This window comes from Neopsephotus bourkii, unplaced genomic scaffold, assembly GCF_033783945.1.
Source record: "Neopsephotus bourkii isolate Nb327-2 ecotype Australia unplaced genomic scaffold, CSIRO-AGI_Nbou_v1 NB_739, whole genome shotgun sequence".
In the NCBI taxonomy this organism is placed as follows: domain Eukaryota; kingdom Metazoa; phylum Chordata; class Aves; order Psittaciformes; family Psittacidae; genus Neopsephotus; species Neopsephotus bourkii.
Window position 1 is genome coordinate 1,760,654 of NW_026901237.1, and position 23,578 is coordinate 1,784,231.

The 23,578-nt window shown below is 47.2% G+C and overlaps 4 protein-coding genes across 5 annotated transcripts in view; 3 read left to right on the plus strand and 1 right to left on the minus strand.

Moving 5' to 3' along the window:
- The window catches only part of CEP63 (centrosomal protein 63), a 25,474-nt gene extending 24,565 nt beyond the window's left edge, over window positions 1-909 (minus strand). Inside the window, exon 1 of one of the 2 annotated variants that reach the window (XM_061354452.1) lies at window positions 828-909. The gene's annotated coding sequence lies outside the window, so the exon portion shown is untranslated. The remainder of the gene's footprint in view (window positions 1-827) is intronic. The other variant, XM_061354454.1, reaches the window with a different exon arrangement.
- Window positions 865-4,677, plus strand: ANAPC13 (anaphase promoting complex subunit 13). Its single transcript, XM_061354456.1, has 3 exons — window positions 865-925; window positions 1,947-2,072; window positions 4,234-4,677. The coding sequence occupies exons 2-3, from the start codon at window positions 1,974-1,976 to the stop codon at window positions 4,357-4,359; spliced, it is 225 nt and encodes a 74-aa protein (XP_061210440.1). The 5' UTR covers window positions 865-925; window positions 1,947-1,973; the 3' UTR covers window positions 4,360-4,677.
- A 2,210-nt stretch (window positions 4,678-6,887) lies between these two features.
- Window positions 6,888-20,107, plus strand: LIPH (lipase H). Its single transcript, XM_061354455.1, has 10 exons — window positions 6,888-7,006; window positions 10,912-11,279; window positions 11,974-12,082; window positions 12,185-12,286; window positions 13,253-13,342; window positions 14,351-14,518; window positions 15,437-15,532; window positions 16,496-16,607; window positions 18,067-18,240; window positions 19,798-20,107. The coding sequence occupies exons 1-10, from the start codon at window positions 6,955-6,957 to the stop codon at window positions 19,868-19,870; spliced, it is 1,344 nt and encodes a 447-aa protein (XP_061210439.1). The 5' UTR covers window positions 6,888-6,954; the 3' UTR covers window positions 19,871-20,107.
- A 66-nt stretch (window positions 20,108-20,173) lies between these two features.
- Window positions 20,174-22,394, plus strand: TMEM41A (transmembrane protein 41A). The gene is made up of 5 exons (XM_061354457.1): window positions 20,174-20,288; window positions 20,364-20,517; window positions 20,690-20,851; window positions 21,500-21,638; window positions 21,957-22,394. The coding sequence occupies exons 1-5, from the start codon at window positions 20,191-20,193 to the stop codon at window positions 22,175-22,177; spliced, it is 774 nt and encodes a 257-aa protein (XP_061210441.1). The 5' UTR covers window positions 20,174-20,190; the 3' UTR covers window positions 22,178-22,394.
- The last annotated feature ends 1,184 nt before the right edge of the window (window positions 22,395-23,578 follow it).

Consider the following 23,578-nt stretch of genomic DNA (forward strand, 5'->3'; position numbering starts at 1 on the left):
AGCCTGGCTCTAGGGCAGAGCAGCTCCAGCCCTCACAGCATCTCTGTGGCCTCCTCTGGACTCTCCAACAGCTCCACATCATTCTTGTGTTGCTGCCCAGAGCTGGACGCAGGACTGCAGGGGGGGGTCTCACCAGAGCACAGCAGAGGCGAAGAATCCCCTCCCTCGACCTGCTGGTCATACTGCTGGGGATGCAGCACAGAACATGGGAGGTTTCTGGGCTTAAGCGCACACTGCTGGGTCATGGAGAGCTTCTTGTCAATGAACGCCCTCAAGTTCTCTGGGCTGTTCTCTATCCAGTCATCAGGTTTAAATCCGTATTCTGTTCTGACCTCCCAAGCTTGCAAGTCACTATATGCACGTTACAGGCAACTGAGTTAAGACCCCACACGGACACCAGAGGACGAAACAATGTGCCATCAACTACAGGTGAAGCAACAAGAGCTGGCCCGTTACTTCTGAAACTGACGTTTGAAAAACAAACAAAACCAAAATAAACAAACAAAACAAAACAAAAAGAAAAAAACATTTAAAACCCAACAATTCACGAATGCATCACATCCACTGAGTCGAGCGCATTCTGGCCCTCAGACCCCCGCTCCCCAGGGAGAAGCCCTCGCCCGTCCCGCGGGGCCGACCTGCGCTCCGGGCTCCCCAGGAGGCCCCGGCCAGGCCCGGCTGCTGGTTAGCGACGGGGCCTCGCCGAGTGGGGCCACGGTCCAGCGGCGGCCCCTACCGACTGTGTCCGCCACCCGCCCGCCATCGGGGCGGCACGGCACGGCACCTCCCCACCACGAGTGCCCTCCCTCCCAGCGTCCCTGACCTACCGGCGCAGCCAAGCCGCGGCCTCGGCGGCGGGCGGCAGCTGCGCCTGCGCAGAATCCGCGCCTGCGCACTGCCGCGCCGCCGAGCCGGGATGGGCAGGGTAGGGGGGTATGGGCCGCGGTGCGGGGGGGCGGTGGGAGTGGAGGTGCGGCGGGGCATAGAGCTGTCCCCGCCGGGAGTGGCGAGGGGACGGGCAGGGGCAGTATCGCACTGCACCGGTCGGCTGTGCCGCCTCGCTGATTGTCGAGGCAAGGCCTGTGCAACATTACAGCTCTGGAGCCAGGCATGGCCACCGGGCGCCTGAACCCCCTAAGAGACCCGGGTTCGGTACTCTCCAGCCCTGGCTGCTGTCCCGAGTGCCTGCGGGGACGGCTTAAAGAGGGCAGAGTAGTAACAAAATGATGACAGGAAACCCCTGGAGTGATAACAGTGGCTGAGGGGGAAGGAATAGTGCCCGAGGAAGCTGTGGCTGCCCCATCCCTGGCAGTGTTCAAGGCCAGGTTGGACGGGGCTTGGAGCAACCTGGTCTAGTGGAAGGTGTCCCTGCCCATGGCAGGGGGTTGGAACTGGATGAGTTTTGAGGTCAAATTCCAACCTAAACCATTCTTAATTCTCCGATTTTTCTCGTTTCACCAATTTTCTGGATTTTAAGGTTTTGGCAGTATTTTGGGTGCCTTTGTTCTATCCTTCCCAGGCTCACAAAGGTGTGGATGAGTTCCAGCATCGAGCAGGGACAGAAAGTGAGCAGGCACCAAACACAAGCAACCATTCCGTGCAGAGTTAGAGGGGACAGGGGAGCTCTAGGTCCTTAAGCTTACCCAAAAGAGATTTCTGAGGGTCAGCAGCTACAAACATATGTAAATCCATAATTAATAATAACAGGCTAGTTTTTGATATGCGTTAGGGATGAATGTATGTGTCTGCAGTTCAGTTTTATAGTGTGCTTTCCAGGTGTAGTTCTCCCGTGGTTATAAGCCCTTTTTCAGTGGATTAGGAAAATCAAGGTTTTCCATAAAAGCTTAATATAAATTGGATCAAAACTGGAGCAAGCCCATACTCCAAACTCCAACTACTTGGTTAAAGATGTGGCTGTTAGCAGTACTGCCTGCTTTGTGTCACAGATTTAGCTGTCCTCACCTGCTACAACGATGGACAGCGAAGTGCTAAGGGATGGCAGAATCCTGGATTTGATCGACGATGCATGGAGGGAAGATAAATTACCGTACGAGGATGTAGCTATCCCTCTGGTAGGTGAACTGCTCTTATCAATCACAGTTAAGGCTGATGTGTTTATCACAGCCACTTCCAAGAAACAGCACAAAGAGTACTGCTTGTGGTACAGCTTATGTGTGCAGAAAATTCCCAGGATGGCTCCGACTCGCTCTTGTCCTGTATGCCAGTCATTCCTGTGGGCATACAAGGATGTAGATGTTTCTCTCCCCCCTCCCCTGTGGGGAAAAATGCTGAATCTCCTCATAACTGGAGTGTTCTTCCCATGGCACAGTTCTGGGTTTGGCACCAGGGAGAAGTAGAAGTGCCTTTTCTCTGGGTTTCCCCTTCCTGTTGCTAGTGTTTGAAGTGGTTTCCCAGTTGGTTAGTAGAACAGAGGAGCAGTCTCATGCTGAGTCTTGGTTACTCTTTATTTTCTGAAATTCCATTTTAAAAAGCTGACATTTTCTCGAATATCTTCCTAAACAGTCTATTCAGATACAGTGTTGCTGTGGCCAGTTCAAGGGTAGTAGTGAACAAACTGGCATCTGTGGTATGACTCTTGTTTGTAGCACTACATCCAGTGCATGGCACCTGTCTTTTCATCCAATGTACAGCCTGTTGTACAGCTATAAGACCATGGAGGTGCAGCTGGAAAAACGTTACCTCTGATCCCATAAAGCCCACAATTGAAACTTCAGATCTCCCACAATGACACCTTTCCTTAGCCATTTTGAAACTGCCAGGCAGTGAGAGATATCTGAGGAGATTCCTGTTCCTGTTCTCTCTGGTACACAAGCTTTAACCCTGGCTAACATTCACAAAGCAGTCATGCTAAGGTCACAGGGACTTGATAGGCTGCTAGTTTCTTTTAGTAGTGAGACATTTCCACCTTGCTGGTGACGTGGCTCAAGCCTTAGCCCTTACACCGCTGCATTTTCAGAGAGGGCAAGGAGCAGCTACACACCTCCAAAATCCATATATATGGCACACAGGTTACATCCTGCCAAGATTTGGGCTTGAGGGAATGATCTTAGAGAGCTGTGATTCTCAGATACAGGAGCCCAAACTCCTCTTTGCTTGGAATAACCTTTATTAGACAGGCTAATAATTACAAACTTGTTCCTTGCTGACATTTGCCTTTACGCTGTGCCCAAACATTGCTGTGTCTTTCCTTAGAGCTGTTTCTTGAGCTGCTTACAGTCACATAGAGAAGGCAGCTTCAAAGCAGGAAGCTTCATCAAATAACAATGGAAAGAAAGGACTGGCTGTGGATATAAAGATCCCCAGGGATAGGATTGGCTCTGATCACATAGAAAAACCAGCACAAAATCACAGGAGATTTACTTAGTGGTGTTGTCAAGGAGCAAACAGAATGGCTGCAGAGTGGTATTTGAGCCTGTCCTGAGCATCTGATCGTAGTGCTCACTTGAGAGATTCCTATGAACTCAAAGGGGCTCAAACCATATGCTGCTTTCAAAACTGAAACATTTTATTGAGCTCATGCTGGGGTTTCCAGAGATCTAGAACTCCCAATTCTTGCCCAAATGGTATCTAGCAGAAATAACAAGCACTCCTTGTGACTGCACCAATATGTCAGCACAGAGCACAAATAAGGAAGGAAAATGCAATCTCAGTTAAACTATTACCTCCTTCTTATTGTGTCGTGAGCAGCTCTATGTTGCACCTGACTTCTGCTATTGATACAGCACAGCCACACCAGAGTTCTGTATGCAGAAAGAGGAAGGATTTCCCACCTGCCATAGGAAAGTAACATGTACAGAACCAGTTGTCTTAATAAGAGCTATAATAAATACAGTATCTGTATTCTTGGCTACAGCAGAAGAAACACATTGGAAACAAGCAATAGAATAATTGCATCATACTATTATTATTTTGCATTTGCTGTATATTCTCCTTAACTGCATGTGCAGTCGGAGTGTATAGCAACACCCCAGGGGCCTGGAAAACCAATTTACCTTTCAGATTAAGCAGCATATTCATGTGAAGAGAATATTGTTCACAACTGGGCTTAGTAATATTTTTAAGTGGCTCAGTATGTATGATACATATTGTTCAGGTACACCCTCTGGTCTTGTTTGTGGATTTGTGTATTTACCCATATGAAGTCTTAGTAACCTGCTCCTTTCAGGAAGTGTATTATGTGTGGAATGCAGTGTATCTCTGTTTGGTTCTCAGAATGAGCTTCCTGAACCAGAGCAAGACAATGGTGGAACAACTGAGTCTGTGAAAGAGCAAGAAATGAAGTGGACAGATTTGGCTCTCCAGTATCTCCATGAAAACGTTCCCCCCACGGGAAACTAGTGAATCAGCGAGATTTCATGCTGTGGATGCATGAATGCAATATAAAGAATATTTTTCATCTGAGCATCGCCGTCAAAGGCTTCTCTAAGGAGGAAACAGCGCTTCTGAAAAAGGCTCAGACAGTGGCCACACACAGTTTAAAATGCTTCTGTAATAAGTGTGAAATAACAGTGGCTGCCTGACACCTCAGTGCTAATATAAAAGATGTTTCTCTTATGTAAAATTATTTCCTATCTTCTGTTAAATTGTTCTTAAGTTGGTGGCAGTTTCGATCTTAAATGTTTTCTACATGTAATAAAAGAAGTTGTTTTTACTGTCTCAAGTTGGTTTTGATTCCAAAACTCACAAAGGGATGATTTCTGACTCTGAAGGTTTATGTCCCAAAAAGTATTCCTGTGTGTTCTGTGGTTTGAGTTGAGTGTACAAAACCCAGTATCCCTAAGTCAGTTGTTACCATCTTTAACGAGTGTGTGGCTGAGGAAGGTTGTGGGGGGCAGGCATGACAGATCGGTCAACAGGATTCAAGAGCTGGAAGTTACTTGTAAACATACGTGGTTATTTGAATGCCTCATCTCATGGTTTGATGGTGGTGGTAATACTGGCATTTCCAGTGCTGACATCCTGGGTATGTTTGCCAGTACACATACTGCAAACAGACAGTCTGATTTTGTGCTAAAAAAATAGCCTGTTTTTGCATAGTTACTCAAAATCATTGTCTTTTGAGGGAAGATTGAGAGTGACAAGGAAGAGCCTGCCAGTCCCAGTGTACCACCTATTGAATTGATAGCCACTTGGATGTGCTATGTCAGATGGGAAATGGAAATCTGAGGAAAACGATGGGGAAAAGAAACAAGCAGGGCTTAGCTTGAGGCAGTAAATTGTTACCTCTTTTTGTGCTGAGAAGAAAGGCAAGGCCCTCTTGATTTCTTCCTCTCATTTTATCTCTGATTCTGACATGTCTTTTGCAATAGGTGAAAGCCTTCTGTTCATCTTGCCTGTTTCACTGTTGGACCAATTCCTTCACACCATTGGCAGAACTTGCTAAGGAGCAAATATTTTGACAGAGTTTAGGATTACTGGTAGAGGTGAGAAAGGAACTGGAAGGAAAACAATATTCCAAGTTACTTTCTTTTGCCAGTGCATCAGAAAAAGAACTTCCCTGGAGCCTGCAGTTTCCAGACTCCAGTGTTTTTGGTGTCTTTTCTCAATGTGTAACCTCTTCAGAATAACCCAGCTTTTGCCTGTGTGATTACCAAATGGCATCACAGCACATGTCCTGTAAGACTGCTGAATTGCATGAGGATGGAGAGCTCAAGGTGCTTGTGAAGCAAGCATGTATGTTGCTGGGCTTGCACCTGTGGCTGCAGTGTAACCTGTGCCTGCACCAGGGAAGCGGCAGGCACTTGTCTGAACAAGAAGGAGCAGCTGCCAGCCAGCAGGCAGAGCTAAGGATTAACCCAAGAATTAACAAAGTCAAAAAGCTTAATACATACAGCATGGACCAAAGAAGCAGTTATGCCACTGGGAACTGTAAGAGTTCAGCTCCTCACTGGATTGTCATCGGGGGAAAGTAAGCAGAGCCTGTGCTTAATGAGGTGTTTCTGATCCTCCCCATGTTCCATGTCCCTGGTCTATGTTAGAAGAATTTGCTAAGGAAACATTAGGAAAAGCTACCACATAGTTTCTACACAGCAGCCATCCCTGCTCTCTGCTCCCCTCTCCTCTCACCTCTTAACAAACTTTCCACCACCTCATGTTTCCAATTCTGCCACTGGATCTTCCAGCTCCAATTTCAGACTTCCTTTCCTGCCCCTGACAGTGGTCTTTACATCTGCCATCTTCCTGCCATTCAGCACAGGAAAAAGAAAACCCTTTCTTACTTAAGTTAGAGCTGGATTCATGAGGTTCCAGCAGGTCTGCAAGAAAACACAGATCTGGTGAGGGTGCCAGATACAGTGTCATCCAACACAGCAGTCACTTGACAGCCCAGTGGAGACCCAGACTGACTCAAACTGGTACCTTCCCTTGGTCACACCATAGTGCTGTGCCTCCTGCTTGAGGTGACAGGGTCTCATAGGTTAGAAGGGATGCTGGGCCAGAGTGCTCAGCACAGCTGGAGGGATGTGGGAGAGTATGAATCCTACAATGTAGGGCTCTGTGAAACCAAGTGCCTTGCCCTGCCCAGATGCTTATCACACTTGCAGTGACACACAGGTTCTCCACTGCCTATTGACATTCTTTGCAACAGACAGACGTGCAGTAATTCCCTTAGTTTCAACACCTGTAGTCAAATTGCTGCTTACAGTGATACCAAACCATTTGTGTCTTGGATTAGTCATTTCCCAGGGCAAACTAGATTTAAAATAAGGAGACCTGGTAAAATAGAAGATGCCCCACCTTTTTCAGAAGAAGCTTTAGTTGTATAACTAAAGACTGGTCTTCATTTCTTGGCTGGTAACTTCCTCCTTTCACCACACCTACAGTTACTGGCAGGGAAAAAAAAAAGAGAGCAAACTGTTGTCAGAAGACACATGCCAAACAAATTGTGGGATCCTTCAAACCTTTTACCTGCAGAAGTTCCATGTGGGAATCCATATGCTGAGGCTGTGCATTGTGTTGATCTACCTTTTGTACGCGGTGAAAACAGGTAAGAAACCAAGCATTTGTTTTCAATGTTTCTGTCAAATATAACATGCTTTCTGTGCTTTGCAGAAGCATGAATATATCTACTGTCTGCATTACAGTTACTGCGTAGGGTTTTTCACCAGCATTATTTATTCCGGCAAAGCAAATTATACTGGTTACATGAATGCAGTTCAGCTCTAAGAGTTCCAAATATAAAACCAGCAGTCATTTTTATTATCTTTTCCTCCCTTTGCAAACATTCCTCTTATATAAGTACTATCCATCGACACTGAAAATGTCATTTGAAACCTTCAGAGAAGAGTGATTTCTTCTCAGCAGTGTCTGATATGACAGACGCAAAGGATGAATTACCATTCGTGAACATAAGCTTCATTTGATATCCTCACAGCCCTATCAAGAATCAACCTGTGTAACAATAAACAAATGTACTGCCTTGTGTTACCATACACATGGGAGCAAGTCAAGTTATAGCTCTCTGCTTTATAGGGAAAACATAGGATTAAAGAAACCCCAGAAGAATTCTTGTAAATAATAACATGTATTTCTGGGTTCTCTGCAGTAATCCTGGGGTCGCATTTTGCTTAGTTTGTTAAGTATGCTTTAGGAAATGTGGTCGTAAGACGTGGAAAAAAGCACCAAGGAAACCCAGTGAGATACTGAAGACCAGTTTAAGAGGTAGAGGGCATGCTCCCTCTGTGGAAAAGTGGTGGAAATGTTCACTGATGCTACTGGGATTTGCTATGTGGTAGTGAAGCGTGCTTAAAGCTGAAGGCTCATTATTGATGCGTAGGACAAATCTGTTGGAACACACTGTAAAGAGCCCAGGCAAGGTGACAGTGTTTTCAGTGTCAGTGAAACTGCAGGCAGGCACAGAAGCAGATCCGTGCAAAGTGTTGACTGGGAGAGCAGCCCCCTTCACAGGCTCTTTGTGGAAATACAGTCTCCCAAGGACCACAGCTAGGACAACTGCAAATCTGACCCTCTGAAGTGAAAATCTGTTGGAACTTCACTTTGCAAGAGGACAGACCGGTGGAGTTAAAAAATTCAGCTGCTATTCTATTCATGCAGACAGCCTCCGGATCACAGCCCTGAAAATGCCACTATTGCAAACCCTGCCTGTGTGCAGGGGAGCATCCTGGACAGATACATCCAGGGCAGAAGAACGTCCAGGATAGAAGGAAGAAAAAGCCTGGTTCTGAAGCTACATATATATATAATGTGGTTCTGAAGTTACACATATATATATAGATATATTCATATTCATATATGTAACTTCAGAACTTCAGAATCCTGCTGCATTAGCGCCTCAGAGGCTGATCTCAAGCTTGTGAGAAAAGACGCCCAGGTCCCGCATAGGAACATGGGTTTAACAGACTGGTATGTGGCTGCTACAGGTGCTGAGATCTCAGAGCACCTTGCCCAGGAAACTAGTGTTTGCCATCCTATTTTACACACCAGAAAACTGAGCAGACAGAGGAAAGTGAATTGCCTGGGGCTGTTCAGCAAGCTAATGGCCTAGACAGGGCTGGAAGCTAATTAATGGGACACTGGGTTAATTGCCACATTTATTCACCTTTCCTGGAGGGAAGAGGTCTGTTGGACATGGGTTAAGTACAGTGGTCTGTTTCCACCTCGCTTGCTTGCTTGCAGAGTTAATCTCAATAAGCCTCTTGCCCATCAGAGAAATCATGCTGGAGTTTCAAAGACAATTCCAGCCATTTGGGTAGGATTCGCTGTGCTTATCAGAATGAAGAGCAAAGCCAGGATAACTGGCGGTCCTCATGTGTCAGCTTCTGTAACACATGGTGGATGAGTCTGGGATGTGCACCAGCCTGCCAGAAGAGAAGCTGGCAGGTTTCCCCCCACTATTAGCACTGATCTGATTTTGTTAATCAAAATAGAACAAATCTAACAGACTTGGTGCAGATATAACATGGCTTTTCAAACAGCTCCTGTGTTAGGTATTAGCAAACGCTGATCAGCTCTTTAAAAGCTCCTCCTTAGCAGAAGGTTTGAGCTGTTCTGGTGACAAACATAGCGCTCCTCTGGGCAAGTCTCAGCACAATGCAGAAGGTACAAAAACGAAGCAATCAGTGCAATCTTGCACCATGTAGAAGTAATTCTTGCCTGCATTGCTGCCTGTACTCCTACAGCTTCAGTGGTGGTAAAGACGATTAACAAGACTATATAAAAATACCATAGAATAAAACAATGGTTATTAATGAAAAAGAAATACTGTATTACTTAAGTTGCAGTAGCACCTAGAGGACAGTCGCTGAGTATCACTGTGAATGCTGGTGTATAGCAGCAAAAAAAAGGTGCCTTTTCTCTGCTAGCTACTTTGAGATCTCCATGTCAGCAGTGCCACAGGAGAACTCTTGCTGCTGCTTCTCTGGAGCATCTTAGCACTGTAAGAGTGAGGTGAGAGCAAGCTGCTCAGGATACAGCCATACAGGTCACCTTTACTCTTGCAGGCAGGACCCAGAGTCCAACTGCCCCTGTGAGCCCTGACTGAAGCATTACAGAGACAGAACACCCGCAATTCAAAGGCCACTGATTTCAACCGAGGTTCACTGGGCCTAGCTGAGGGCTCATTTTCCACCACTCCTGTCCCACTTAGTCATATTTTACAATAGGCTTTATACAGGAAGGACTCCATGGGTTTCTAGTGCTAAAATTTATTTCTGAATTTATGGTAGCAATTTAAAATATCCAGTTGGACTTAACTGCAACATACTTCCAGCCTATTAACTTTTATTTCTGGAGCTCCTGGGAATTCTACAAAGTAATTAGCAGAACTATGGCAACTGAGCAGATCATTTTATGTGCTGGGCACACAGCATTTATATCACTCTTACGCTTCTGATTTCCATAGGAGGAGAACAGGGAAAGTTGCTCACAGAAACTGTGAGAGTTTCATCATTTAGAAATTGAAATGCACAGAGCAATGGAGATTTGCTCGAGTTCAATTAGCTTACAGCTGGGGGGTTTCTAAACCCTTCTACCTACTGCACAGCCCTTCAAACAACAAAGCTCAGGAAGATTTCTCTAGCAACTGCAGCCTGAACAGTTAATTGCAGCCCAGACTGTTATGTGCGAGAGACTCACTCTCCCACAGGGTTCTTCAATCAGATTAAGGGGATTTGCAGAAAAGGACTGACCCAGGAAGAGGCTACAAAACCTGAGAGAGCCTTCATAAGCAGTGTCTGTCTGGAGATAGTTAGTCTATTCCCTCTCAGTGCCCTGTTGGAGATTACATTGGACTCTGAAGGCTCAGCTGGTGTTCTGCTGGAAAAGCAAGGAACAAAGACAGGCTTTCAAATGGCAGAGACCATCCCATAAAGCAGCACTTACATAAATTTCAGTTACTCTTCAGCTGTGTATAAAACAGTGTCAGTACCATATCTCGTGCGGTCAAAGGGTGTCCCATTTTGCAGTCTGAAACAGCAGGCTGCATCTGCAAACACGAATGAAAGACTGAGCTGTCCCTCACAACAGCAAGATCCTCTGCAGCTTGTCAGCTCCAGTTACAAACAAACCATGAAGGTATTCTTTACTCTAGAACCTGTCCAGAGCACCTGAGTGTGCTCTCAAACCAATGCAACAATCAGTTGTCAGTCTCTAATAACTTCCTCACACCAGAGGGATTCTTGAAGACAGTATATGCCATCTCCCAGATGCTAGTAGAAGCAGGACTGTGCTGCTCCAAGATGGTACACCTGCTGCCTTTGTTCCAACATGACAAGAAAGCCTAAGGTTCAGGGTGGCTCCAGCCATGAACATGATGGAGAGGAAAGAAGTAGCTCACAGCATATATTCCTGTGCCTGTGCAGGCTGGCAGGAAGAAGGGATCAAAGCAAACGCATTGGTGCTAACCTCAGGATTGCCACACTGTGCTCTTTTCAGATCCCAAGGAGACATGCCCTGCATTCACAGCTCTCAGCATCGGCAATGCTTTGGTAGGGACACACCTGAACGTGAAGCTGCTGCTCTACACCAGACAGAACCCAACCTGTGCTGAAGAGCTCAATTCACCAGCCTCCACGTATCTAGATGTGACCAAGAAAACTATCTTCATCATCCATGGGTACCGATTCACAGGCTCTGCCCCCATCTGGATCCCAGACTTGGTGCACCTCCTGCTTTCTGCAGAAGACGTGAATGTCATTGTTGTGGACTGGAACCATGGGGCAACAACTCTCATCTATAGCCATGCTTCCAGAAACTGCAAAAGAGTTGCTGAGATTCTGAAGAAACTGATTGATGAGATGTTGGTAAGTTGAACACTCACACTATGATACAGTCATTAACTCACCATATGGAAAGGGCACAAACAAAGTGGTTAAAACAGCAGCAATTCTGGGAGAATAAACTCCTAAAGGGAAATATATTAATTTTTTTGAAGTGCAGCTGTACTTGCAGTGCCAAACTCTACCCTCGGTCTTAGTACAATGGTATTTTGTTGCAATATTCAGTTTATATATCTGGGCACAAAACTCTACAGATATGTTTTCCCATACATAGAAACTCCACTGAATTTATCCATTTCCACTTAATGTATGTCCAAAAGTAAGCTTGTGGGCATCCACTACAGTTTGCAACTCCTCTAAGATGTTGCACAGGTACAGACAATGATGACACTGGAATTCTTGCAGGAACTACATGTGGGGCTAATGGAATTGTACTAATGGGGCCGATGAATATTCTCTCCTCCCATACTTGCAGACACTGCCACAGTAAAATACAACCATTGCCTGAGCGGTTCTCATCACAGCTCTGTCAGATATGGGCCTCAAACATGAGTGCTGGTGGTACTGTGGGACCATCAAAGGGAGAATATTCACAGAATGGAACACACCAAGGGAGAATGTGGGAAAAATAGTGAGATATATTTACATTTCTTCTCCTAATACTGTTTGTGCCTTTCATGTGCTAAAATCTGTGACCATGAGTACTTTTAAATCTCAGATTGATGGAGCATCCCTTAACTCCGTGCACATGATAGGAGTGAGCCTGGGAGCACACATCTCTGGCTTTGTGGGGCAGCTGTTTGATGGTGCACTTGGAAGAATCACGGGTAAGCTCTTCCTCCTGTCAGTCCTTTTGCTGCAAGGATAGCTGCTCACCATGACCACAGTCAGTGCTCAAGTGACACCACGTGCCTGGCTTTGTGTTGCAGGTCTTGACCCAGCAGGCCCTTTGTACAGAGGAAAACCACCCAGTGAGAGGCTGGACCCTACAGATGCACAGTTTGTTGATGTCATTCATTCAGACACGGATGGTACGTGACATTTGTCCTCTTTACCATAACAAAGAAACCTAGGGGCTGATAGGAAGCATGGGAAAGCAGGGGCTCTGGTAGGCAGCAGCGATCCTTGCTCCCCTATCCCAGGAGAATAGCAGTCTCCTTCAGTGGTGCTGTGAAGGGCTTTGTGTCCCTGCCTTGTCCTCACTGTCATCAGCACACCCTCGGGAGCTGCTGTTTTATTTGCATTTCAAACATGCTGCAGGTTTATAACAATTACAGCCTCATGGCCCATGAATAGCAAGGACTTGGGCACTGGTGCAGCAGTCCCCTGTTGAGACCAGCACACAGTCCTGCCGGAGCAGTTCCACACTAACCTCACACTGCAGGGTCATCCCAAAAGCTAGTCACACCGCTGAATGCCTTGCATAGCAGTTCAGTTATTCCCAACCCAGTGGCTCCCTGCACTCTTCATCCCACCTCCCATAGGCTAAACCCTCCTCCAGGGTGAATCTGGAATCTCCTTCAGCCCTCTCTTTTCCCAGCCGGTGCACAGCACATCTCCAAACCCACAGCCAGGGCAGCAGTGCAATGCAAGCCCTCCGCTCTGCTCACACTGGCACCCGGACCCACTGGGCTCAGCTTTCCGACCCCATCTTCTCCCAGCCCTTCCAAGAACTCAGACTACAGCAGCACAGCGATACACAGTGTTTCAGATCCCTTTTCCTCTCGCACACACAATGACACAAAAAGCCAGAGTTTGCACTGTCGCATGCACTGACTTATTTTAGGTATTTGATAGCATTGCTAAGCTGACACAGCTGGGTCACAACCATTTGGCCTGCTGCCTAAACAGATGAATGACATTAATATTCCTGCACAGGCAGGCATCCTAAAGCTAAATAACTATTTTTTCCCCCTAGTTGTTTTCTTATATTTCCTTCTTCTGCATTTTATGATTCAATATTCCCTCCCCTCACCTCTCATGTTTTCTTTTGTCAGGACTGGGTTACAGAGAAGCATTAGGCCACATTGACTTCTACCCCAACGGTGGGACCGACCAGCCTGGCTGCCCACTGACAATATTTTCTGGTAATTCATTCTGCCTTGAATTGCACAAACACTGACAGAAAGAGAGGAGAAGGCCAGAGAAACATCATCATTGCTTAGAAAATACATGAAGCCCAGTTCTGGGAAAACCACAACAGCAATCTCTTCCCAGCACTGCTGTGGCCCAGTGATGGAAGAGGGGGTTAGTTGATGTGTATCAGGAAGACATACGAATCAGGATTAATCCTGTTCTGTCACAAATGCAAATAGGATAATTGTCCATGCACTGAGTTATCAGGTGGATTTGTGCCTTTATTTTGTGAATACATTTAGAAAACCTGTGGGGTTATTATTATTACTACTAATCATATTATTGTAATTACTTCTTAGAACACACACAAACTCCAAAGACAAGCAATAGCAAGAACCTGGTCAGAAAAGAGGTTCAAGATGAATGGGGTTATAACAAACTCAATGCCCCTTTCCTGGCAGTGACAGGCAGTGCAGTCTGGAAGGCAGAGCTCTGGTCTTGAGTGCAAGAAAGCTTTCACCCTTTCCAGCCTGGCAGCAGAACTGGTTTTATGGAAGTTGGGTGAAGAAGGTACCTCACAGAAGAAAAGGCAGTAATGTGAACTCAACCCTTTCGAGACCCAAGAGGATCTGCATAGGAAACCAACCTGAAACAAATATCCATAGGAAATATGGAATTATTTTTTAATGGAAATGAGGCTTCACTCATTTTGCTGCTCATGCAACACCTCATTTTATTTATGTCTTTCTAAAGAGTTTTTTTATACCAAAAAAGAAGAGAACACCTGACACTGAATAGTGTCTACAGCTGGATCCTCTGAAACTGCACCAGTAGACACAGGCAGAGCTGAGTGCACTCAAAGGGAGAGGCCAGTGCCCACTTAGTGTTCTGCCACAGCCCTGTGCAATCTGCTGTGTTCAGGCTGGTCAGTGATTGTCCCTTTTAGCTAGTGCATTGATACTGTTTTCCTGAAGCGTGAGGGTTGCTAACAAAATGTTTCTTCCCTGTGTATGATTAAGGATTGCAGTATTTTAAATGTGACCACCAGAGGTCTGTTTTCCTGTTCATGTCATCCCTGAAACAGAGCTGCAATATCACGGCATACCCGTGTGACTCCTACAGGAATTACCGGAATGGCAAGTGTGCCAGCTGCGAAACCTTCTGGCCTATGCCATGCCCCATCCTAGGTGAGGATCCAGGGAATGTAAATACATCCTGAACACACGTGTCTGACAGAGCTGCCCATCGTTACTGTAACTTGGAGTGTGACAAGTGTTTTGCTGAAGGGCTAACGCCACACAGTGCTTTGCAAAAGCATGTCAGTTATTCCCACTGAAGCTTCTGAGATGGTGTCTCCCTGACATCTGCTGGGGCACAAACCTCTGCTGCAGGCAAAACACGCCTGAGAAATGTCCCTGCTCTTTGTACAGTCACATCGCATTACAGTCTAGAACAAAATGAACATGTAAAGGATTCTAGAACTGGAAAAGCCAAAATAAGATGGGATCTTTACACAAAAGTCTCAGAAACAATGAATTAAGGTCCATTACTTGCAGAGTTTGAGGGACAGGGACACGTTCTTACTACAACAGAATCTTTTCTAAGAAATCCTCAGCTCCACAAAGCCCTCTTGATTGTAAAAGGAATGGCAGTGGGATGGACAAAGGGTATTCTGGGAGTTTGTAACTGGCCCACAGAGGCATCCCAGCCTGGATGTGACAGGCTGCCATTTCTGAGATGCTGACGTTAAACCCCCTGACAGCTCCAGAAATGAGCTCACAAAAAAGGGGATGATTTTCATTCTGTGCTGCAAAATGAAGTCCTTTTTGACCATGGATGGTCATCAGATGTGGAAAAAAGACTGATCTTAAAATAAGCATTGAGCAGGATCCAGGCGTATTTAGACACTCGGCTGGCTTTAGTTACACAAGTCAAACTGAGCCCTGGTACAAGTCTGCAGAGCTCAGAAGCATGTGTCACAGCACCACCTCACAGCTGGCAAGCAATATGCTATGTCTTAAATACTTGCTTTGTTATTTTCAGCCATTTAGTTGCTTACATACCTGTGCAGTAACTCTGTTTCCTCTACAAACTGTCATCTATAGGTTATTATGCCCATGAGTGGAAAAGCTATTTAACACAACAGAGCCATCCAGTGACAAGTATGTTTTTTGATACGGCAGACAAAGAGCCATTCTGCAGTAAGTGACTAAGATTTCTGAGATCATTTTTCTCTGTGTATTGCCTCCTTCCGCAGCAGCTGAGCAGGGATGTTTAGTTGCAATTGGCATCATAGGCAGCATTTTAGAAGCAAAGCCAGCAGCTGCTGGGTAGAACTGTGTCCATCTGCAGCCTTGCCATTACGTTCTTTATCTGCAAACCTGCCCGGTGCTGTGGAAAGCCAGTTGCTCACTAGAGATGTGTTAAGAACAGGCTCATCTTGCTTACGGTGCTAGGAGATTTGCTGAGAACACGCAAATGAAACATGAAAGGGTTGTTGTTCCTAAGCTGTGTTTCAAAACAACACACCACAAGGTGTGGTGCAAGGAAAAGGTGTGTGGGAACAATGAGAGTCAAAGGCATGCTCTGAGCTGAACAGGTGAAAGAGCTACCACGGACAAAAGTAAAAGGCACAAGGGAAGGGAGAACTGGTGTAAAAAAAGGTTTCCCCAAGGTTTCTCCTCACCTCAGTGGTCACCAACATACCAAACCATGGGCAGGGACTGTGGCTGGTCAGCAAGTGAATTCTGTGACTGACAGAGGAAAGAACAGACAATTCTGCTCTAAGACGGAGGAAACAAATGAAAGATGGTAAGAAAGAAATGAAGGGGTTCAGGAGTGGACATTCAGAGGCAGATAGGACAAAGAAAAACCAATCTGAACATGAGGAAGGCAGGGAGTGAGAGGGTGTGTGCTGAAAGGCCATCTTGCATGCCATTTGTGTAACCCTTGCTGCAGGGCTTTCCCACACCTCTTAATTTTTCTGTTAGCAATCTCTGCAAAGGGAGGTGGAAAAAGGGATGGAGAAAGAGGTTTTAGAGATGAACTGAATGGGAGGAAGACATCCTCTGACTGCAGTTCAGCTCCAGACAGGCACAGAGCTGGGCTGGAAAGCAGAGCAAGCATGCAGAGTCTGACCACGCTTGTGCTCTCTCTCCCCTCAGTTTATCACTACTTTGTGGATATAATTACATGGAACAAAGACACCAGAAGAGGCACCTTCAGCATTGTACTAGCTGATGAAACTGGGAAGGAGGCAGAATCTAAAGTTAACCCGTAAGTCTTACCCATCTATGGTCTGTAAATGTTAGCAAACCACTTGGTATGACTGCGTCTACGAGGAAGCAAGATACCCTCCTCTCATTTCCCTGCAGATCCTTGGCAGGGTACATGCCTTAGAGCTTTCCTGGCCCTCTGCAATTCTCACAGGCTTCCCTGCTGCAGAGCAGCTGACAGCCCAGGCATTTGGTTTGGGCTCTTCTCAGTCATCTAAAGGACTGAAGTGGACAATCTCGGCCAGGGGCACAGCTGTCCTACACTTCCACTAAAGCAGGAGGAAAAAACACATCTCCCCCTCTTTCCTTCCCCTTCCAGGGAATATTCTGTTCCAGCTCTGGGTGCCCAAGACAGCTGGGATGAACCTGAGCCTGAATATGTAACATCCAAATTAATTCATTTCACTTGGAGAGGCAAATTAATGACTGGTGCTTATGTGGACATGCAAATTCCCAATTGATCATAACACACTTCAACCAACAAGTCCTGCTCAACTAGTTTTCCCTATCTGCATACTCTCTCAGTCACATCTGCTTGCACTGGAGCAATCTGCATAGCTCCCTAGGGCTGCTCAACAGGACCAGCGAGTGCGTGGCAGCCCACCAGGCAGCTTGCCTACACACACACGCATCAGAAACACCTTTGGCAGGTTAAAACCTGCCCTATTTTGTCAGGCTCCTAAAACTCGACAAGACCAGGCATTTTGAGCATTGCAATCAGGATACACTTTCATCACAGCTGCACTCTTCACCTTCCTAAGGGAAAACCTTAAACGATGGCCATACGACCAGCGACATAAAGAATGTGTTGTGTGGCCACAGCCATAGTTGTGCTGCTTCTGCACCAAGACTGGTGCAGTTTTCATGCATATCTGAAAGTGGAACTGGCCATTCTGTCAAACACCAGCCCTGCAAGTTTTCACATCTCTAAGCCTGTGCTTAAAACTGGATTACTTTCCATTAATTCCACTCAACACTGCACTGTTTCACAGATGCTTCTGCTGCATTTGCCAGAAGAGACCTACCAGAAATTTAGCTAGGGGCATTAATACCCCCAAGGTACAGTCTTGCATCTGTAGAGCTTCCTCAGCTATACAGTGTTCTTACAAACAGCAATGTATTCTACAGACTCCACAAGTGACTCAATGTTCAGGTCTGCACATCATCAAACATCATTCGAGTCTGGGCCACTTGGGTTCAAAACAGCATCACAGTGGGGATTCTGGTTTGGGACCAGAGCAAATGACATCAGACCTCTGTGTCCCCACTCTCACCCCGAATAACTGAATGCAAAAGTGGCTGAGCAGGTTCACACCTGGAGACCTGAATTTCCTGTAAATCAGAAGCTGATTGTGAGTTCAGTCCTTGCCCCAGCAACGTTCCTAATATTACACTGAATGTATTAAAAGTGGTGCTATTCCCTTAGTGACTCTCAAACACCTTGTCTGCTTTATCTTTAGAGAAGCTTCAGCCTTTCAGCGTTACAAGCAAATCACTTTGCTAGTTGGATTTGACCAGGATCTTGAAAATATAGAAAGGATTTCCCTGACGTTTTCCACAGGATCTGTCATTGGCCCAAAATTCAAATTCAGGATTCTCCAAATGAGGTTCCGGTCACTTACAAATCCAGAAAGGTAAGCAGAGGTTTACAAGCCATTGCAGATTGGACAGAAGTGAATCAATCTCCCACATTCCTGGCCTAGCTGAGTTTGTCCAGAAGAATTAGTTTTATTTCACATTTCACTCTTGTACACCTACCCTGGGAATAAATGCTGTCGTTAGCGCCTACACACAAATCCCACAGGTGAGCACCCACCTGAACACAGACTTTGTCTTATTGTACTGAACACATGTACTTAGTGGCCTGATTCTGACGTGGCCTGACCTTTTTAACTTTGGCCAGGAAAACAACCGTTGAGAAGCTGCCCAGACCTGAACTCTGGGCTGCAGGTAAATGCAATACAGATATCCAGCCCCAAATACACATTTTACAACCCAGCCAGTTTCTAAGTCCAGTCAAGCAGGGAGATTAATTTACTCCTGGAATTCCAGGAACTGGGAGCTGCTTGCCGCTATGCCCTAACGCACTGACTACCATCCACATTGTAACGCACCTACCAGGTCATTTGCTGATGAAACCTCTATAGCTGCTTCAGTCACCTCTGCTCTGCAGTCCTACCCTTAAGCTTCCCTGATTTCTAGGGCACCTTTGGAGGATGGGGTCTCTACCCGAGCTCAGCAAGTACATAATCTCTTAGGTTGACCCTGTGTGCTATGTGGACATCAATCCATACCATGCTTTAAATTTGGGTTAAACAAGGATTGCATATCACAGAGAGAGGAGGGTGAAGCAAAAAAAACAAAAGGACAGAGCTGCAGAACATGTTTCTTTGCAGATGATGAAGGTCAGCTTATCTTAGCCTTGCAATAAGGAAAAGATTGTGTATATCTAATAAGCAAAGTCCTTCTGCAGCTCCCCCTCACTGACACTCGCTTTCTCCTGTTCCCTATCTCCACAGTCACTTCCAGCCCAAGATCCACATACAACCTTTTAAAAAGCAGGTGCAAATGCCCTAACCTTTCATCAGAGGCTGTCTAGTCTCTCCTACAAGGGGCTGCTACAGACTATGAGCACAGTTACATGGCTCTTTTAACACCATTAAGTGTCACTGTCACATGGAGGGATGTCCTGCCCTCTCTCCTTCCTTATTCCAGTACTAATTAACAATGCTCACATGGCCCCAGGTGAAACACTAAGTGTTTCCACTGTTTTTTGGCTGTTCTAAGCCAGAGCAATGCCTGGTCCCAGCTCCAAGTGCCAGCACAATCCCTAACACTGGCATCAGGGAATTGGTAAGTTGGAAGGACCACCCCGCTCAGGGTGCACACAAGTGTAGACTGACTTAGAGGGAACCATGAACTCCACAGCCTCAGTTTGCTTGCTGGCTTTTGTGGTTTTTTTTTTTTCCACAAGGAAATGCCAAAGATAACACAGAACAGAATGAAAGTATGGTCAAGGTATCCCTGACATTGGTAAGGCTTGAATTCAACCTCACTTCATGTGGAGTTCAAGCTAGTTGTCCTGAGAACATGACTGATTAAATGTGAACCTCCAGCATGCTAGGAGACTTGACTGGGAGGTGATACAAGAAAGGCTGATCTTTCTGGCTTGCATTACTGTGTTTATGCAGACCACAGCTGTGCAGGTACGACCTTGTGCTGATGGAGAACACCAAACACACCTTCAAGCCTATCCCATGCTGAGGTAGGAGCTAAGACCTGCATGTGTCACATCTGACGGTGACAGCCATCCACAGCCTTCTGGGGACTCACCCGAAAGCTCCTCGGCACCTTCTGTGGAGACCAGACGACAGCGCGGCAGGGCACTTGTACCAATGACCTGATTCATAAACGGGGCTGTGGAACAGACATGAGAAACACGCTGTCCTGCCGTGCTTCTGGGATGCGGGACCGCCTCTGTGCCCTGGGAGGAGGCGGGTCCCTCGGGGCGGCCGCGCTGCGATCCGATCCGATCCGCTCCGCTCTGCGCCTGCGCGGCGTGCGAGGCCGCACCGCACGGCGGGATGTGGCGGCGGCTGGCGGGGCTGGTGCTCGCCTTCGCGGCCGCCACGGCGGGGCTGTGGCTGCTGTCGTCGCGGCTGAGCACCGGGCAGGCGCGCAGGTGGGTACGGCGGGGGTGATGCGGGCCGGCGCCCCGGGGTTCCCCGTGCTCTTCCTTCCCATCCTTCCCCTTCAGGCCACTGCGGTTCCCGTCGGACCTGGAGGAGCTGCGGGAGTTGGCCGAGGCGCTGCGGGACTACGAGCGGCAGCACCGGGGCGCGGCGCTGGCCTTGTTTTGCGCCGCGTACCTCTACAAGCAGAGCTTCGCCATCCCCGGCTCCAGCCTCCTGGTACGGGAGCGGGGCGGGGGGCTTGCAGGGCGGGAGCCGGTACCAACCTCTTAGAGGGGCCCTGTGCCCGCAGCTGGTGCTGGGTGAGGAGCAGCGCTATCGCCTGAAGGCCGCGCGTGTGAGGGCACACGCGTGCGTCGCGTCCGGCTCTCAGTCTGTTGTGCCCCGGCAGAACGTCCTGGCTGGAGCGCTGTTCGGGCCGTGGACCGGGCTGGTGCTGTGCTCAGCCCTAACGTCTGTGGGAGCGACCCTCTGCTACCTGCTCTCTGGCGCGTTCGGGAAGCAGTTCATCGTCTACTACTTTCCGGATAAAGTGGCTCTGCTGCAAGGAAAGGTAAAAACGGGGCTGGCTCTGCAGACACGGAGCAGCCCCTGGTTGAGGCTGCCCTGTGGGCTGACTTTGTGAAACAATGAAAGCACTTAGGTCTGTAAGAGACCTCTGGCACAACCTAAGCGCATACTGCTTTCTTGGGAGCACGCCTGACTGCAAAGAGCGTGCATGGAAAATCCCAGATCCCTCCCAAAAAAAATCACAGACTGGTCTGATTTGGAAAGTACCTTAAAAGCTCATCCAGTTCCAACGCCCTGCCACAGCAGGGACACCTTCCACTAGAGCAGGTTGCTCCAAGTCCCGTCCAGCCTGGCCTTGAACACTGCCAGGGATCAAAAGTAACATTGAATTGGGAAGCCCCTGTGCTCCAGAGCTGCCTCTGCCCATTGTGTGCTACGCTGTACAGCTCAAGGTGGTTCTGCCATCAACTTCCTGATGTCATTCAGGTGATAGCCCATTTTCAGCACTTGAATGGAAGGGGCTGCCTAACCATTAGGCACACATACATACATAAATTTGATGCTTTTCATCAGTTCTGGACTGATGTAATACCATGGCATGTCAGAAGAAAACTTCACTTTAGTATTGTTGCCATTCAGATATTACTCGTGTCTGAAGGGCAGAAATAATTTGGAACATTTCTCTTGGCAGGTAGAAGAGAACAGGAGCTGCTTATTTTTCTTCTTGTTGTTCCTGAGGCTGTTCCCCATGACACCAAACTGGTTTCTGAATCTCTCGGCTCCCATTTTAAACATCCCTGTGTCCCAGTTCTTCTTCTCCGTCCTCATTGGTAAGGCCTGGGAAGACTGTCTGAGGGGGTAGCGTGACACTGCCTGTCTCCTCATCATCAAGCCTTGGGCAATACACTGGGCTGGGGAAGGCAGAGCACCAGGGCCATAGCTGGGACTCAGCCCCATGGAACTGTTTGCCTTTGTGCTGCCCTTACACTTGGAGGTCTTGAGCATTTTGCAGATACTAGTGCAGAAAGAACCCCGTTCTTTCCATTATGAACACAGACTCCTGTGTCTGGCCTTGGGCAAGGGTGTATTTGAGGTAATTTTACATGGGTGCGATGCTAACAGGGTTTTTTCTGCTCTGATTCTTTCAGGTCTTACACCGTATAATTTCATCTGTGTGCAGACAGGAGCCATTCTGTCACAAATCACCTCTTTGGATGCCATTTTCTCCTGGGACACATTGCTCAAACTGCTCGCGATGGCTGTGGCAGCACTGATACCAGGGACCCTTATCAAGAAGTACAGTAAGAAGCGCTTGAAACTGGATGACAACAAGCACACTCAGATACTCAACGGCAAAAAGAGCTTGTGATGGCCCAGGTGCCCCAGATGTTGGGGCCTCACAACAGGTCTCTGTCCCGGGGGCTATATTCTGCATGCTCTGTGCCAGCATGGACCAAGGACAATTGCAGTTTTTAATCATTCTTCTTGTCAAACAGGAGGTGTAAGGATCTTTATTTTTAATTAATGTTTTAACTGTGCATGTATCTGCACGGAGAGCACTATACAGGGGCTCTGTGAATACTTCAGTTAATGTGCCTGTTTTGTTTAAATTGGCCTGTGCCTCCAGCGTGCCTGAGGATATTGACAACCCCCTGCAAATGTATCAGCATGGGGATAAAAAACAGGGAGTATCAGCATCCCATGAGGAAGGCAAATCAGAACCCCTTAGTTCCCCCCAGCTCTTGAACAGAGGGAGCCCAAGCACCACAGTCTCCCTCCCAGCTCAAGGCACAGGCTTCTACTGGGCTCCCATCCTTCCCTCCGAATCCAGCTCCGTAAGCCCAGCTTGTTTCACTGGTGTGACTGATGTGGCAGCAAACAGCTGGTTTTCTGCCCAGCCTCATCCCTTGGCACCTGGGAGGTCACAGCACATAGGGCTGTGTCAAGCTGCAACAGCAGCTAGTTTGCAGCAGCATTTCCCAGCTCTAGGCAGGCCCTGCTCCCTCCTCACCCTGTCCTCTCCAAACCCATATTTGTTTAGCATTTTTGGCCTGAAATGAGAAATCGTGCACTTCTGTGCAGTACAGTACTGTATGGTAATACAAGGACCAAGTTGAGAAGAAAGTAATGAAGTTTCTGCACCTTCTGTAGGAGAGCTTGCACAGTTGCAAAGGACTTTTACTCATTCAGATGTTAAGTGCACCCTGCAGCAAAATCATTCAGGATTTGGGACCAGCTATGAGCTGCTGGTGTGTACCATTCATATGTCAGAACACAGTGGCTGCTACTCCCCACAAAGTTGGGGGGTGGGGGGGGAGAAATAAAGGACTTGATGTGCCCGCCTGGCAGTACCTTTAAAACCTACACATTTGTTCATGTGTAACTAGAAGGTTTCCAAATAAGCAGGTAAGTCTTTGTTCTATTGCTGAAAGTGATGTTATCTTACTAGATACTCTGCTTCTGGGGTTTTGGTATTTGCACCTCCTTGCTCCACTGTCCATGAGCCTGCCCTCCACTCAGAGGATAAACTTTCTGGCATGGAAGAGGGCAGATGGGAGCACTCAGGAAGGTGAGACAGTGAATGCTTCATCCCCACCAGTAAGGCTGAAGCTGAGTGGGACAGCAAGGTTCCCGGGATGAAAAGTCATGGCTGCAGATTCAGTCCCCAGTTCACATTGCAAAACATCACCCATTTGACAAGAGCAAAAGCCAATGCTTTTGTGCACTGATAGGCTATATGTGTCCAACCAAGGCTTCCCTGCTACTTGGA